General features: G+C 44.4%; 1 protein-coding gene across 3 annotated transcripts in view; it reads right to left on the bottom strand.

Annotated features, from left to right (window-relative positions):
- ZNF76 (zinc finger protein 76) overlaps positions 1–14,985 on the bottom strand; it is a 34,382-nt gene that overhangs the window by 7,274 nt on the left and 12,123 nt on the right. For all 3 annotated transcript variants that reach the window (XM_023724794.1, XM_023724793.1, XM_004389841.2), the window contains exons 3-6: positions 7,376–7,544; positions 2,393–2,473; positions 2,201–2,278; positions 780–979 (exon numbers count right to left, since the gene is read on the bottom strand). In XM_023724794.1, the coding sequence (XP_023580562.1) occupies positions 780–979; positions 2,201–2,278; positions 2,393–2,473; positions 7,376–7,448 (432 nt within the window). In that variant the 5' untranslated portion in view covers positions 7,449–7,544. The remainder of the gene's footprint in view (positions 1–779; positions 980–2,200; positions 2,279–2,392; positions 2,474–7,375; positions 7,545–14,985) is intronic.

Genomic DNA, 14,985 nt, shown 5'->3' with positions numbered 1-14,985 from the left:
TTTAAAAAGACATGTTGATTTCCTCTTTTCCTCTATGATTATAAAAACATCTGCCCCACACTTTTGGGCAAAACTGGTGCTCTCAGAAGCTGAGGTGGAAGGAGCACCCCGGTTTGGAAAGCTCACTGATCTCTGTACCCCAGTTTCCCTCACGGGCAGAACCACAGCTCTGGCAGAGAGCTCCGACTGCCTGACATGTGGAGAGCCATGAGCCTTCTCCTTTTCAGGTGAGCTACTGTGCTGGCCTCACATTCCAAGAATCCCAGCTGCTCTGTTGCATCTGCCCTCGTCATTGCCTATTGAGGTTACTTTCCCACATGACTAAATGAGTCGCAGAGAAGAAATAAATACAAGAACATCTGACCTCAGTGGACTGGAAAACTAATAAAAGTCACTGCCATGGGTTGTCTCAGACAGCACGGATGATCATTATGACAGCCAACGTGAAGCTGGGGCTAAATTCCCACCATCCGGATGTCACTACTTCTTACAGCTGCCTCCCCTCTACAGGGACAGCATAAACAAGGGTGAGTGCAAACAGCTGTCATCGGCCCCAGCCAGGCTGTGATGCACACCCTGGACATGATGTGTGAGGGATAAATGGGGAGAGCTGGGGCAGAAGGGCAAAAGGAGAAGCCCAGGCCTTGCCAAACCACAGGCCTGCCCTTGCCCTAGAGAGGCAGAAGAAAGGGGCAGGGTCAAGAGGTGGTGGGCATGCAAGGCTCCACTGTCCAGAGAGCGGACCGGGGAGAGAGGGGTGTCAGACCCTGTGTGCTCACCTTGCTGGCATACTGCTCCAGGGCCACCACTGTGTCTGCGCTGAAGCCCTCATCATCCTCTGCGGCCAGGTCTTCCAGGCCCACCTCTGCCTGCACAGCCAGGATGGTGCTGTCTGACGGCATGGCCACAGGGTGGTGAATGTAGGCGGTGGAGCCGTCTTCCAGCTGGACGGCTTCCAGGGCGCTGGGGTCATAGCCCTCTGCAGGGAACCCATAGTCAGCCCGGATGCCGCACAAGGGGAAGAGACACAGCTAGGACCCTGGCTTTAAGTTAACCAGAAATACTTATACCATGGAAGATTTTCAGCATTGAGTTTCTCCTGGAGGGACTTTTCCTCCTGTCCCTTTACCTTGCTGACTGGCTCTTGAGGGCCCTCCTTCTGGGGCTGCCTCTAAGGAACAGGTCTCAAATGGAGCACCAACTGAGAACTCACAATCTCCTTGAGGACCTAACAGAAGACTATCGTCATCTTAGCTTAGACAACCACAAGAGCCTCCTGACCCCTCTGGTTTCCTTCAGGATGCATGGCATCCAGAGGGATCTTTGCAGAACACAAATGTGTTTGTCTCACCTGCCTGCTTAAACAGTTCAACTGCTGCCCACTGGATAAAAACCCAAATCCTTATCCTGACAGTCAAGCCTCCAAGCACTCTGGCCCCTGCCTCTCTTTTCAGCTTCATCTTACTCATTCTGCCCTCACTCCCAGTTCCTTGAACATGACATTCTTTCTTCCTCTCATCTCCGGGCTGCACGTGCTGTTCCTTCTGTATGGAGTACTGAACCCTCCTGCCAGCCCTCTCCCCTTAGCTAACTCCACTTCATCCTTCAGCTCTCAGTTCCTGCGTCACTGAGCTGAGAGCCTCCCTGAGCCTGATCCCCACTTTGCAACAGTGAGTTCATCAGTGGTGATTTCTTTCACTTCTGTTTCCTCCACCAGACTCTAGGGCAGCAGGGACTATGTCTGACTTTATTCTCTCTTGTATTCTCCCCACCTAGCACAGTGTCTGGAATGTAGGAGTTGCTCAAGAAATTACTTGTAGAAGGAATAAATCATTATTCTTCAGTACGTTATAAAATTCACTCTTAAATATTAGTAAGTTTTTACTCCTGGTCTTGGATGATATTCTCAGGTCCTATTTAAAGCTCTACGACTTTGAAGCTGTGCTAGACCCGAAGCTACCATCAGGATCCATGCTACTGACTCCCAAGGCTTAGCCCCCTGGGAGCAGAAACAGGTGCTTCTGTGGTTTGCACCAAGGAAGGTGGGTGAGGCTGCTAATCCAGGTGAGCTTGTATGTACCTCGGGGACTACAGGTCTCAGGCCTGAGCCCCCACCCTGGGAGTGTGCCATGCCATCCCCCAACCTCTGTCAGTTATGCCTCCCTTCCTTCCCCACTGGTCCTGGTGACTGTGACCCCACCTTTGGGTGTGCGGTGTATGTAGGCCATGCTGCCATCTTCCAGCTGCACGGGTTGTCCATCCTCAAAGGAGAGAGATTCTGAAATGAGAGCAATGCTTGCCTTTCTCTGGAGCTCAGGGCCATGGAGGGGTCCCTCAGTGGGGGCTGCCTGGCTTCCCTCCAGCAGGTTAAATGTGTGGGGGGTACCCTCACCTTTTTGCACCGCCACTTGGTGAATATATGCGGTGGTCCCGTCCTCAAGCTGGATCACTTGCCCTTCAAGCAGCTTCTCTCCTGTAGGGGTAGAAGTAGAGAGAAACAGGTCAGGTCCAGTAAAGAGCTCAGTAACACCTGTTTGTTTTTAGCAGAGGCCTACTGGAGTCTCTGGGCACTAGTCTGCTTGTCGAAGCACAGGCAAAGTAACATTCTCTGAGTCACCTTGCTCCCTGCCTCCCTGGGCCTGGGCCTTGGAGGCTCTGGTGGTGAAGATCCTCTCCCGTGAAGGAACCATGCAGCTCCCAACAGAGTCTCCCCTCCTGTCATTCACAGGAGGAGCAATCAAGTGGGCTCTTCTAACCTAATGAGAAGCTGCTAAGATTGAACTTCATGGAGAACAAAGGATGCCCTTTGTTACGGATTGAATTGTGTCCCCCAAAAATATGTGTTGTAACTCCTAAACTCTATGCCTGTGGTTATAATCTCATTTGGGAATGGGTTGTCTTTGTTATGTTAATGAGAAACGATTAGTGTAGGGTGTGCCTTGAGTCAATCTCTTTTGAGATATAAAAGAGATTAAACAAGCAAATAAGTAAGCAAAGATGGAGGAAGAGAGATGCCAAGCTACATGAAGATAGCCCAGGAGCAGAGGCTCAAAGAGACAAGTACCTTCCTCCAGAGCCAACAGAAACAGAAAGCATTCCCCTAGAGCTGGCACCCTGAGTCTGGACTTCTAGCCTCCTAAACTGTGAAAAAATAAATTTGCTTGTTAAAGCCACCCATTTATGGTATTCGTTATAGCAGCACTAGATAACCAAGACATCCTTAAACCTGGAAAGGCCCCAAGAGGTCAAAATTCAGACATGGCTCAAACTAATTAAATCAAAACATATTCTACCACATGGAGCCGTTCGAATCTTTCTGCTATGCTGTAACATTTTCAATAAACCTGGGGACGCAAAAATACATTTGCTCATTTCCCCCTGTGAGAGTGGGCCAAGACCCAGCTGCTCTAATGAGGCAGTATAGCTTAACGGTTAAAAGTAGTAATGGGCTCTGGAACCAGGCCAGACCTCCTGGGTTTGAATTCCAGCTCTACCTCTTACTAGCTGTGTGTCCTTGAACAGCTTATTTAACCTCTCTGTGCCTTAGTTTCTTCCTTCTTAAAATGAGGATGAAAAATTGTGTCTTCTTCATAGGGCTCCTGTGAGGGTTAAAAGAATTAATAAATATAAAACACCTGGAACAGTGCCAGGTATGTGATAGCCCTCAATAAATCTTAGCTTTTATTAGAATAATTCCAATCTGCATTTTAGAAGAAACGGAGAGTAAAACCACAGGGAGCTATGTGTGACTCTTAGTGTCCATCTAGGTCTTGTTCCACTGCCACTGTTGGGTAATGTTTCCTTCATTGATCTCTGATATTTTCATTTCAATTTTCTAATAAAAAATCGACTTGTCTAAGGTAATACAACAAGCCATGTAAAAATTAACAAGATTCTAGATTTTCTAAGGTATTATCCTTCTTTTAGCTCAGACGCTTACTGGAAAGTACTTCCAAGAGCAAAAAGCTCTAAGCAAAGAATTAGCAGGCTCCTCCCTGTGTCCAGTGAGTTTGAGAGAGGGAGGAAGGGAAGGAGGAAGGCAGGCAGGTGAGTTAATGAAAGTGGTTTGTTTGTTCCTTTCTTTAGAAGAGTCAGGTTTAGGAATTTGAGCTCTTGTGATGTGGGAAAAGGACCAGGCAGCTACTTCCGGCCCAGTTCTCTGCTGATGCTTTCCCATCAGAGGAATCTATGACCTTGTACCCAGATGGAGTCTTCTTGGGGTCAGTAACAGTCCTACAGCCCAGCTGAAGGTAGGAGGGGTGAAGACAAAGGTAAGAAGTAGTAGATAAAAGCAGCTGAGATGAGGGGAGAAAGGCGTGCTCTCTTCCTTTCCACCAGTGAGCATTTGAACACTTCACCTGTCCTGGCAAGGGCACTGGCTACTTGGGATCTGAAAGCATCAAAAAGCTTCTGCTAGTAGAGTGAGTATTGCTTTAAGGCAGAAAACAAAATGTTGAGGAGAGTTGTTTGAAAAACATTTTTTTTTAATCTGGAATTTCCTCTAACAGCCAGATACTACAATGGGGAGAGGTGGGTAGCTGAATGAAGTGACCCTCACATCTCATTATAGACAGGTGACTACACATTCCCATTTAATGGAACAGTCCCAGCGCATTTATTAACAGCATACTCTTCCACTCTCAAAAGTGTCCAGGTTTGAATGATACATTTTATGCTCACCCTAATTATACATAAGTCTCATAAAATTTTAGGGCCTGCGGGCTAAGCTGGGCCCAGACAGAGCTGCTTGCTGGCAGAGACAATGATGCCTGAATCAAGAGCTTCCAGGGACTCCCCAGTCAGAGAGACACCTTTCAGTACAATGTAGTTCGGGTTCCTGAAGGCCAGATCTACGCTCAGTGGTATAAAATCTGTTGTGTGAGTGTGTGTCGGTGCGCATGTACACATGCACACTGCAACACTGTGGAGGCAGGGAGAGCGAAAAGAGAAAGCTATAAATGGGGAAAAGGGAAGGCAAAGAGACCCAAATATAAGAAGGAAAGACATAAGAAAAGAGTGTGGCTTCCTCAGGCCAAGTGTGGTCACTTGCTTTTTATTCATTCATTCAACTATTAATTCACAGCAGAAGACTAAGGCATGGTAACTAACTGGGTCCAAGGAGTAAACACGGCCCTACCTACAGTTCCTAAGTTTTCCCATCCATGCTCCTGAGACTGCAGCAGAAGGGCAAGACCTGAGGTGGGAAGTCTGCAAAAGTATTCTAGAACCTCAAAAAGTTAAACATAGGACTACCATACAACCCAGCAATCCCAATCCTAGGTATACAGACAAAAGCAGGAAGCAGGAACACAAACAGAAACCTGTACATCAATGTTCATTATTGACAACAGCCAATAGGTAGAAACCTAAATGTCCATCAACAGATGAATGGATAAACAAAATGTGGTACATATATACAATGGACATTACTCAGCAATAAGGAGAAATGAAGTTCTGATACATGCTACAACATGGATGAACCCTGAAAACATTATGCTAAGCGAAATAAGTCAGTCACAAAAAGACAAATACTGTATGATCCCACTTACATGAAGTAGGGAAATGTATAGAGACCAAAGTTTATTAGTGGTTACCAGGGTAGGAGGGAGGAGAAAAGGGAGAGCTAAGGGGGCACTTCTGTTAATGGTGGGATAATCTGCAAAAGGATAGTGGTGACAGTTGCACAAGATGAACATAATCAGCGTCACTGAATTGTACATGGAAAAACTGTTGAATTGGCAAATGTTTTGTTACATACAAATTTATGGACAACATTTAAAAAAGCATTCTAGAGAAATTCCATTATCAGAGAATGAAGCCACCTGGAACACACACATCATAGATAGCTCTTGATGAGAAATCTTTCCAAAAGGAACCCATTAACACTGTCATATGGAAAGCACTTACTGATGAGATTGAGGGACCTCTTAGTCGTCATCAGGATGCAGACAATTTACAATGAAATAAACAACTTATCTGTAAACCTGGAACTGAAATACACATGACAGTGTGCTGACATGAAGGAAGGCAACGTTGCAGTGACAATGCAATCATGGAGATGGTGGCACTCACAAACTCCAGAAGGGCAAAATAAAGAGTATGACTAAGGCAGTGTTAAAGGAGCCCTAGTGGCACAATGGTTAAGTGCTTGGCTGCTAACTGAAAGGTTGTTTCAAAGCCATTAGCCACTCCTCCACAGGAGAAAAGGCTGGGTGAACTGTTCCCACAAAGATTACAGCCTAGCAAACCCTACGGGGCAGCTCTATTCTGTTATATAGGGTCACTACGAGTCAGAATCAACTTGATGGGCACGCAAGAAACTGTTTGCCAAAGAACACAGGCAAGAGAGGAGAGAGAGGAGCCTTCTGTGAGGGTGAGGCTCCTGGCCTGAAGGCCCTGCCCTTCAACAACACTGTTCTGAGTCCACACCTGCCTTGATTTAAAGTTCGCTATGAGTTGGAATGGACTCAGTGGCAATGAGGTTTGTTTTGGTTTTTTTTTTTTTTTTTTTGGTTTGAGAGCAGGGGTAGGTTGCCAGATAAAATACAGGACTTCCAGTTAAATTTGAATTTCAGATAAACAATGAATATATTTTTAGTATTTCTTAGTATCTTGTTCTATATTCATGCATGTGAAACCTTCAGTGAAATGGATTGACACAATAGCCACAACAATGGACTCAGACATACCAACAATCATGAAGATGTGCAGGACTGGGCAAAGTTTTGTTCTGTCATAAGATCACCATGAGTTGGAGCTGACTTGACGGTAACCAATAACAACATTCCATGCAACGTTTGGAACATACTTATACTAAAAATTTATTCATTGTTTATCTGAAATTCACATTTAACTGTGTGCCTTGTATTTTTATTTGGTAAATCTGGCAGCCTTGATGGGGACTAAGGAATGAGAGCTATGTCTCCATCTGAACCTAGAAACATATCTTGTATACAGGAGATGATCAGTAGATACTGTTTGATGCTTAAACTTGAATTAAGATGATGAACTATTTCAGAAAACACTGAGAAACTGGACAGGGAATACTTGGAAAACAGGAAGTCATAACTAACACTGTGTTCATTCATTCCAGAAATAATTATTAAGTACTCACTACATGTAAGGAATACTGCCTTTGAGAGGCCTTGGTTCTTATGGCTGGGGATGTCTGATTTTCTAGCTTGCTGAGATGGCATTTTATTTTAAAGAGTTCCCTTTTCATTAAACATCACATGAGATTCTCATGCAGAGCAAGTTGTGATGGGTAAGGGGCATGTGGCGGGAGGGCAGGGTGGTGGTGAAACCCTCAGAAGGGAGCACTCCTCTCCAGAGGCTGAGGGGCAGAATGGGGTCCCAGATCTCTGGAAACACCCACCTTTGACAGCTTGCTGGATGTAGGCTGTCGTCCCATCACTGAGGGTCACCGTCTGCAGCCCCAAACTCTCCATGGCAAACTGCTGCTTGTGCACGCAGACATGAAGTTGGCTTCTGGGCAGCACTGAGAGCCACAGCTGAGGTCTGAGATTTCCTTCTAGGTTACAAATCTGAGAAAACAGACAGCGTCACATTATGAGTTGTACAGCTTCCTCCAGCTGCAAAGATACACAGGGAAGGAGTGAATGAGACCAGACAAAGAGAAAAAGGAAGAGTTCTTCAGAGTAAAGAACTATGTCGGTATTTAGAAAGAGGATAAAAAAAAAATACACATTTAAGAATTCTGGAAGTTGAGCGTATTAGAGAGGCATGTGAGTCAAACCGGTTGTAGAGTAGGAGTTCATTAATCAAAATCCACTTTTAAACTCGCTCCCCTTAGAAGGGATGTCCTGTCGAAGGCAGGCAGCCAATCCCATGCCGCTGGTTCTTCCTGCCCACTCTGACATCTCTCCTGCACTTAGACCCATCCACCCACTGGACACATTGACCATCCTCACTGAATGACCCACAGGTACCACATGGAACAAGTCCTTGAAAGAACTCACGACGCCCCTCCCCACCTGTTCCACTTCCAGTATCCCCTATCCAAGGGATGGCACCTCCATCTACGCAGAAACGGTAGAGTCATCCTTGATTCCTCTCTTTCCCTCAAAAGTCCAAGAACCTACTTCAGACTATCATCACCTCTCACCTCTTGACTTTATCACAAGAGCTTCCTAACTGAAGTCCCCAGATAAACTCTTGCCTGTTTCCAATCCATTTTCTAACTTATTGTCAGAGAGACCTTTAAAAAAAAAAGTGAAACCCTAAATATACCACTTGCCTATTAAAACGCTTCAGGTGGCTTCCCTTCACACTTAGAATCTACCCTGCAGGCAAGGCTGGGTCCTCACCATAAGTTCCTGCAGTCCTGGGCACCATGCCTTCCTAGTACTCACACCCCTGGAGTCACCTAACTATTGCCACCTACTATTGTTTAACATTTGGTGCCTACACAAGACTTTGGGCTCCAGGCTGGCTTTTGGCTCCCTGAGGTTTCTCCAGAGCCTCATACAGTAGGCTCTCCACAAATCCTTGTTCAGTGATTCACCAGGTCATCATGTGCGAGGTGGGAAGCACTGGAGCTTCCTGCCAGTAGGGCTTCCTGTGCTTCAGCCATGGAACCTGCCTCTAGCTGTACATCCCCACCTTGTGAAGCCTGCAAGAAGCCCACAGTTCCTGCTCTAAGTTCAGTGGTTAGGATTCTTTTGGCCACCCATCCACAGAATTCTCCTGGACTGCCTATTTGCATTCTTACTACCCGCCAGCTGATGGCCTCCATCAGTGCTGCCCAAACAGCTTTCACGGCAGGACACCCAGAGAGAAAGTATTTGTATGTCACACTGCAGACGCTGCTGCTTGAAGCCAGAAGCAACCAGCTGGGGCTTTGGCAGCCTTGAGGGCTGAGCAGATCAACATCTTGGCTTAACTACAGTCCATTTGTGACACACTGGTTGGGGTGCTGTATCCTAGGCTTGGCATCTTAACTAGAATTATTCATTCTGTCCACAAACTTTTAAAGAATGGGCTAAGCTCTAAGGACATCAATACTACCACTACTGGTAACAATGAACACGACATAGAGCTAAACATGTAATAGCAATTTACATATATTAACTCATTTAACCCTGACAACAACCCTATAATTAAATACTATTATTATCCCCGTTTTACAGCTCAGGTAATTAAGGCCCAGAGAGACTCAAGGTTGCACAGCTAGTAAGTGGGAAAGCAGGATTTGAACTCAGGCTGCCTGGCTTCAGAGTCTACACTCGTAAGTACTCTGTATTATGGTCCTGCCCATGTACTGCCTAGTACAGAGGTTCCTGGCTGGGGGTTTATCAACACTGAAGTCACCTGAAAATACTTTTTTGGCGTGTAAGCTTGTGCATTTTTCTGAAGAAGAGAATTTAAGGTTGTCAGTCTTATAGGGCTTAACAATAAAGACTCACTGGTCTAGGTGGGAATTCTGACATCTGACCAGTCTTCTCTGGTTTATTAGGATCTTGGCAGCGACCCCAACATTGCCCAGAGTCCTGATAACTCCCAGATAGCCTCTCTCTCACGAAAGTTCTGGTCCTGGACTCTCCTTGTCTGCCCAACCTTCAACTTTCAATCTTTTAATCAGGCAGAGAAATTCTTTTGGTAGCCTGTTTTAATGTAACACCGTCTGTGTGAGAAATAAGGACACATATGAAAGACCCAGGTCTAAAAACAAAGTAGACTGTAGGTTGAAAAGGGACTACAGAAGGGCTTCAAATCCTTACAACTGGGCCCTGTGGCTTCCGCAGCAATGGTTGGTTTAATTTAGCCCATCTGTACTCTGTTGCGGTTTTCCAACGATAATCAGTGGCGTGGTTACGAGCAGAGGCTTTGGAGTCAGCCTGGGCACCAATCCATACTCTATCTCTTAGAAGCTGTGTAGCCTTGGGCAAGTAACCAAACTTCCCTGAGCTTCAGATGCCACTTCTAAAAAATGGGGTAATAGCGGCACCTGCTTCACAGGTGGCTGTAAGGATTAAATGAGGTCATATATGCAAGCATTTAGCACAGGGTTGACACACAGAACCAAAACCCCAAACCCGTTGCCGCTGAGTTGATTCTGACTTATAGTGACCCTACAGGACAGAGCAGGACTGCCCCATAGGATTTCCAAGGAGGAGCTGGTGGATTTGAACTGTTGACCTTTTGGTTAGCAGCCTGAGCTCTCTAAGCACTGCGCCACCAGGGCTCCAACACAAAGAAAGCACTCTGCAAATACTGGCTCTGAGGAGGAGGGGAAGGAAGAGGAAACTAAAGGGAAATACTTTGAGGCACTGTGTATTTCCAAAAGGTAGCCAGGAGTAATGGCAATAGCCCTGGGCTACAAGGCTGCAGAACTGGCTTCTAATCTTGATTCTACCTCCTATGTCTGACTTCTCATCTGTAAAACGAAGCTTTAGCCGAGAAGACCTAAGATCCTTCCAGTGCTCATGCTAATTATATCTATCATATATTTAAAAAAAAAAACCAAACCCGTTGCCATCGAGTTGATGCCGACTCATACCGACCCTATAGGACAGAGTAGAGCTGCCCCATAGAGTTTCCAAGGAGCAGTGGTGGATTTGAACTGCCAACCTTTTGGTTAGTAGCCGAACGCTTAACCACTGTGCCACCCGGGCTCCTCTATCATATATATAGCCCTTAATACGTGCCAAGCGCCATTCAAAGCACTTTACCTATATTAACTCTTTTAATCTTAAAAATAAGCCTATATGAGGAGGTAGGTACCATTATTATCCCCATTTTACAAATGAGGTAACTGAGGCTTAAAGGTGGAGTAATTTGCCCAAGGTCACACCTAGTCAGTGCTGAAGCCAGGATTCTAACCCAGGCAGGCTGGCTCCCGAGTCTGTATCTCTCAATATTCAGTGCATTTCTTCCTTCTGTTAATCCACTGAGACTGATACACCATCAGCACTAAAAACACTTTAATGTTGGTTGTTTAACTTCCATCTCACCCACATAAACCCTGTTCTTCTTGACCTGCCTAGGACAGAAAGAGGGGATAGGTGGTGGCCATATTTCCCAAAATGACCCTTCTCAGATACAAAGAAAACTAATCTCCTTTGCATGTTCTTGCATCGAGGTAAATAACCCCAACTCATTTCATTTTCCTTCCTAAGTCTCATAATCCAAACCTTTAAAAATCTGCTGTTGCTCTCTAACCTTTCCCAGTCTCTGAAGCTTCCCTCCAACACAGCGTGACTGCGTGTGGTGAAACGCATGCTTCGTGGCTCCCAGGCAAGTACCATTGTCCTGCCTGCCATTTCTTGCCCTTTCCTTTAAGTGATGCTTTTCTCCGAATCCTCCTGTCCAGCACTAAACTAACAATAGTGACACTGGGAGAGTTAAAGAGAGGCTTGCCACTGCCTCAGGATGGCTGGCTGAGCAGTTCCTGCCTGCACTTGACATTTCAGTTTCGTAACCCTCATGGCCCTCGGAGAAAGGGTGGAGAAGCAACAGGGGTTGCTGCTCTATTTTTTCCTTGGAGAGTATAAGGTTTACGAGTCACCCAACAATGTGGGCTAGATGTAGGGGAGAGACAGATAGGGAGGGGAGAGGGATAAGAGTGATCATGGGGACAGAAAGGGACCACCGCTAACTCTCCCAGAACTAGCAGCAAGTCAGCTCTGTGGAAATGAACTTAACTCATTGTTAGGTCCCTGGGTGGTACAAATGGTTTGCTCTCAGCTACTAACTGGAAAGTTGGCAGTGTGAACCCACTCAGCAGTGCCACGGAAGAAAAACCTGGTAATCTGCTTCTTTAATGATTACAGCCAAGACAACCCTATGGAGCAGTTCTACTCTATACCACATGGGGTTGCCATCAGTTGGAATTGACTCCATGGCGGGGAGTCCTTTTGTTGTTGTTGTTTGTTTGTTTAAACCCGTTGTGGGCGCCGATGCAGGAAATAACTATGGCTTCATAATATATCAATGTGTTTTCTAACAGAAAAACGTTGTTAGGTGCCATTGAGCTGGTTCCCACTCACAGCGACCCTATGTATAACAGAACAAAATACTGCCCGGTCCTGCACCATCCTCACAATCATTGCTGTGCTTGAGCCCAGTGTTGCAGCCACTGTGTCAATCCATCTCCTCGAGGGTCTTCCTTTTTCTCTGACCCTGTATCTTACCAAGCATGATGTCCTCCAGGGACTGGTCCCTCCTGATAACATGTCCAAAGTACATAAGACAAAGTCTCCTTGCTTCTAAGGAGCATTCTGGCTGTACTGCTTCCAAGATAGACTTGTTCGTTTTTCTGGCCATCCATGGTATATTCAATATTCTTCAACACCACCATAATTCAAAGGCATCAATTCTTCTTTGGTCTTCCTTATTCATTGTCCAGCTTTGGATGCATGTGAGGTGAGTGAAAATATCACAGCTTGGGTCAGGCACACCTTAATCATCAAAGTGACATCTCTGCTTTTCACCACTTTAAAGAGGTCTTTTGCAGCAGATTTGCCCAATGCAATGCATTGCTTGATTTCTTGACTGCTGCTTCCACTGGTGTTGACTGTGGGTCCAAGTAAAATGAAATCCTTGCCAACTTCAATCTTTTCTCCATTTATCATGGTGTTGCTTATTGGTCCAGTTGTGAGGATTTTTGTTTTCTTTATGTTGTTGTATAATCCATACTGAAGGCTGTGGTCTTTGATCTTTATTAGTAAGTGCTTCAAGTCTTCACTTTCAGCAAGCAAGGCTGTGTCATCTGCGTATCACAGGTTGTTAACGAGTCTTCCTCCAATCCTGATGCCCCGTTCTTCATGTAGTCTAGCTTCTCGGATTATTTGCTCAGCATACAGATTGAATAGGTATGGTGAAAAGGATACAACCCTGATGCACACCTTTCCTAATTTTAAAACATGCAGTATCCCCTTGTTCTGTTAGAATAACTGCCTCTTGGTCTATGTACAGGTTCCGCACGAGCACAATTATGTGTTCTGGAATCCTCATTCTTTACAATGTTATCCATAATTTGTTATGATCCACACAGTTGAATGCATTTGCATAGTCAATAAAACACAGGTAAACATCTTCCTGGTATTCTCTGCTTTCAGCCAAGATCCATCTGACATCAGCGATGATATCCCTTGTTCCATGTCCTCTTCTGAATCTGGCTTGAATTTCTGGCAGTTCCCAATTGAGGTACTGCTGCAACTGTTTTTTTAGTAGACTTTTATTTTTTTAAAACAGTTTTAGATTTATTGGAAAATTGAGCAGGCAAAACAGAGTTCACATAACAGAGGTTCTGTTATTATTCTTCTGTTACTAAGAGTTTTCATCAGGAATGGGTGTTGGACTTTATCAAATGCCTTTTCTGTGTTGACTGAAATGATCATATGATTCTTTTATTTACGTGGTGGATTACGTTTATTGATTTTCTAACGTTGAACCACCCTTGCATACCTGGTACGAATCCCACTTGGTAATGGTATATTATTATTATTTTTATATGGTGCTAAATTCTATTGGCTAGAATTTTGAGAATTTTTGCATCTATATTCATGAGAGATATTGGCCTATAATTTTTTTTGTGTGGTGTCTTTGCCTGGCTTTGGTATTAGGGTTATGCTGGCTCCACAGAATGAATTTGAAAGCGTCCCTTCCTTTTTTATGTTCTGAAATAGTTTTAGTAGTACTGGTGTAAGCTCTTCTCTGAATGTTTGGTAGAATTCTCAAGTGAAGCCATTTGGGCCAGGACTTTTTTTTGTTGGGAACTTACTACCTTTTCAGTCTCTTCTCTTGTCATGAGTCTGTTCAGATTTTTTACCTCAATTTGTGTTTGTTTAGGTAGGTAGTGTATTTCTAGAAATTCGTCCATTTTCTTTAGGTTTTCAAATTTGCTGGAGTACAGTTTTTCATAGTACTCTGTTATGATCCTTTTTATTTCAGTTGGGTCTGTTGTAATGGCCTCCACTTCATTTATTTGGGTTATTTGCTTCCTGTCCTGTTTCTCTTTTGTCAGTTTGGCCAATGGTTTGTTGATTTTGTTGATCCTTTCAAAGAACCAACTTTTGGTTTTGTTGATTCTATTGTTTGTCTATTCTCTATTTCATTTATTTCTGCTCTGATCTTTATCATTTCCTTTCTTCTGGTGGCTGTGGGCTCCTTTTCCTGTTCTTTCTATTCATTCGAGTTGTAGGGCTAATGTTTTGATTTTGCCCTTCTTCTTTATTGATGTGTGTGCCTATTTCTATAAACTGACCTCTGAGCACTGCCTTAGCTGTGTCCCATGGGTTTTGGTATGGTGTGTTTTCATTGTCATTTGAGTCTAGAAATTTTTTGATTCCATCTTTGATTTCTTCTATTACCTAGTGGTTTTTAAGCAAGGTGTTATTCAGTTTCCATGTATTTTTTTTTCCTTGCTCTTCCTTTTATTAACTTCTACTCTTGATGGTGTTGTGATCAGAGAAGATGCTTTGTATTATCTCAGTGTTTTGGATTTTGCTGCGGGCTGCTTTGTGGCCTAAGATGTGGTCTATTCTGGAGAATGATCCACGTGCATTGGAAAAGAATGTATACTTTGCTGCTGTTGGGTGGAGTGTTCTATATATGTCTGTGAGGTCAAAATGGTTGATTGTGGCCTTAAGATCCTCTGTATCTTTGGTGAGTATCTTTCTAGATGTTCTGTCCTGTACCAAGACTGGTGTGTTGAAGACTCCTACTTTTATTGTTGAACTGTCAATTTTTCTTTACAGTGCTGTTAGAGTTTGTTTTATGTATTTTGGAGCCCTGACGTTGGGTGCATAGATATTTATTATGGTTATGTCTTCATGATGGATTGTCCCTTTAATCATTATATAATGTCCTCCCTTGCCTTTTATGGTGGATTTTGCCTTAAAGTCTGTTTTATCTGAGATTAGTATGCAGCCATTTTTGAATTATTTTCAGCAAAATTTTACTTGCAACTAATGGACCATAACTACCACAGCCTCCACCAGGCTGAGTCCAGTACAACTAGAC

The sequence above is a fragment of the Trichechus manatus genome, unplaced genomic scaffold (genome assembly GCF_000243295.1).
Source record: "Trichechus manatus latirostris isolate Lorelei unplaced genomic scaffold, TriManLat1.0 scaffold00261, whole genome shotgun sequence".
Classification (NCBI taxonomy): domain Eukaryota; kingdom Metazoa; phylum Chordata; class Mammalia; order Sirenia; family Trichechidae; genus Trichechus; species Trichechus manatus.
This window is presented reverse-complemented; position numbering and strand designations above follow the sequence as displayed.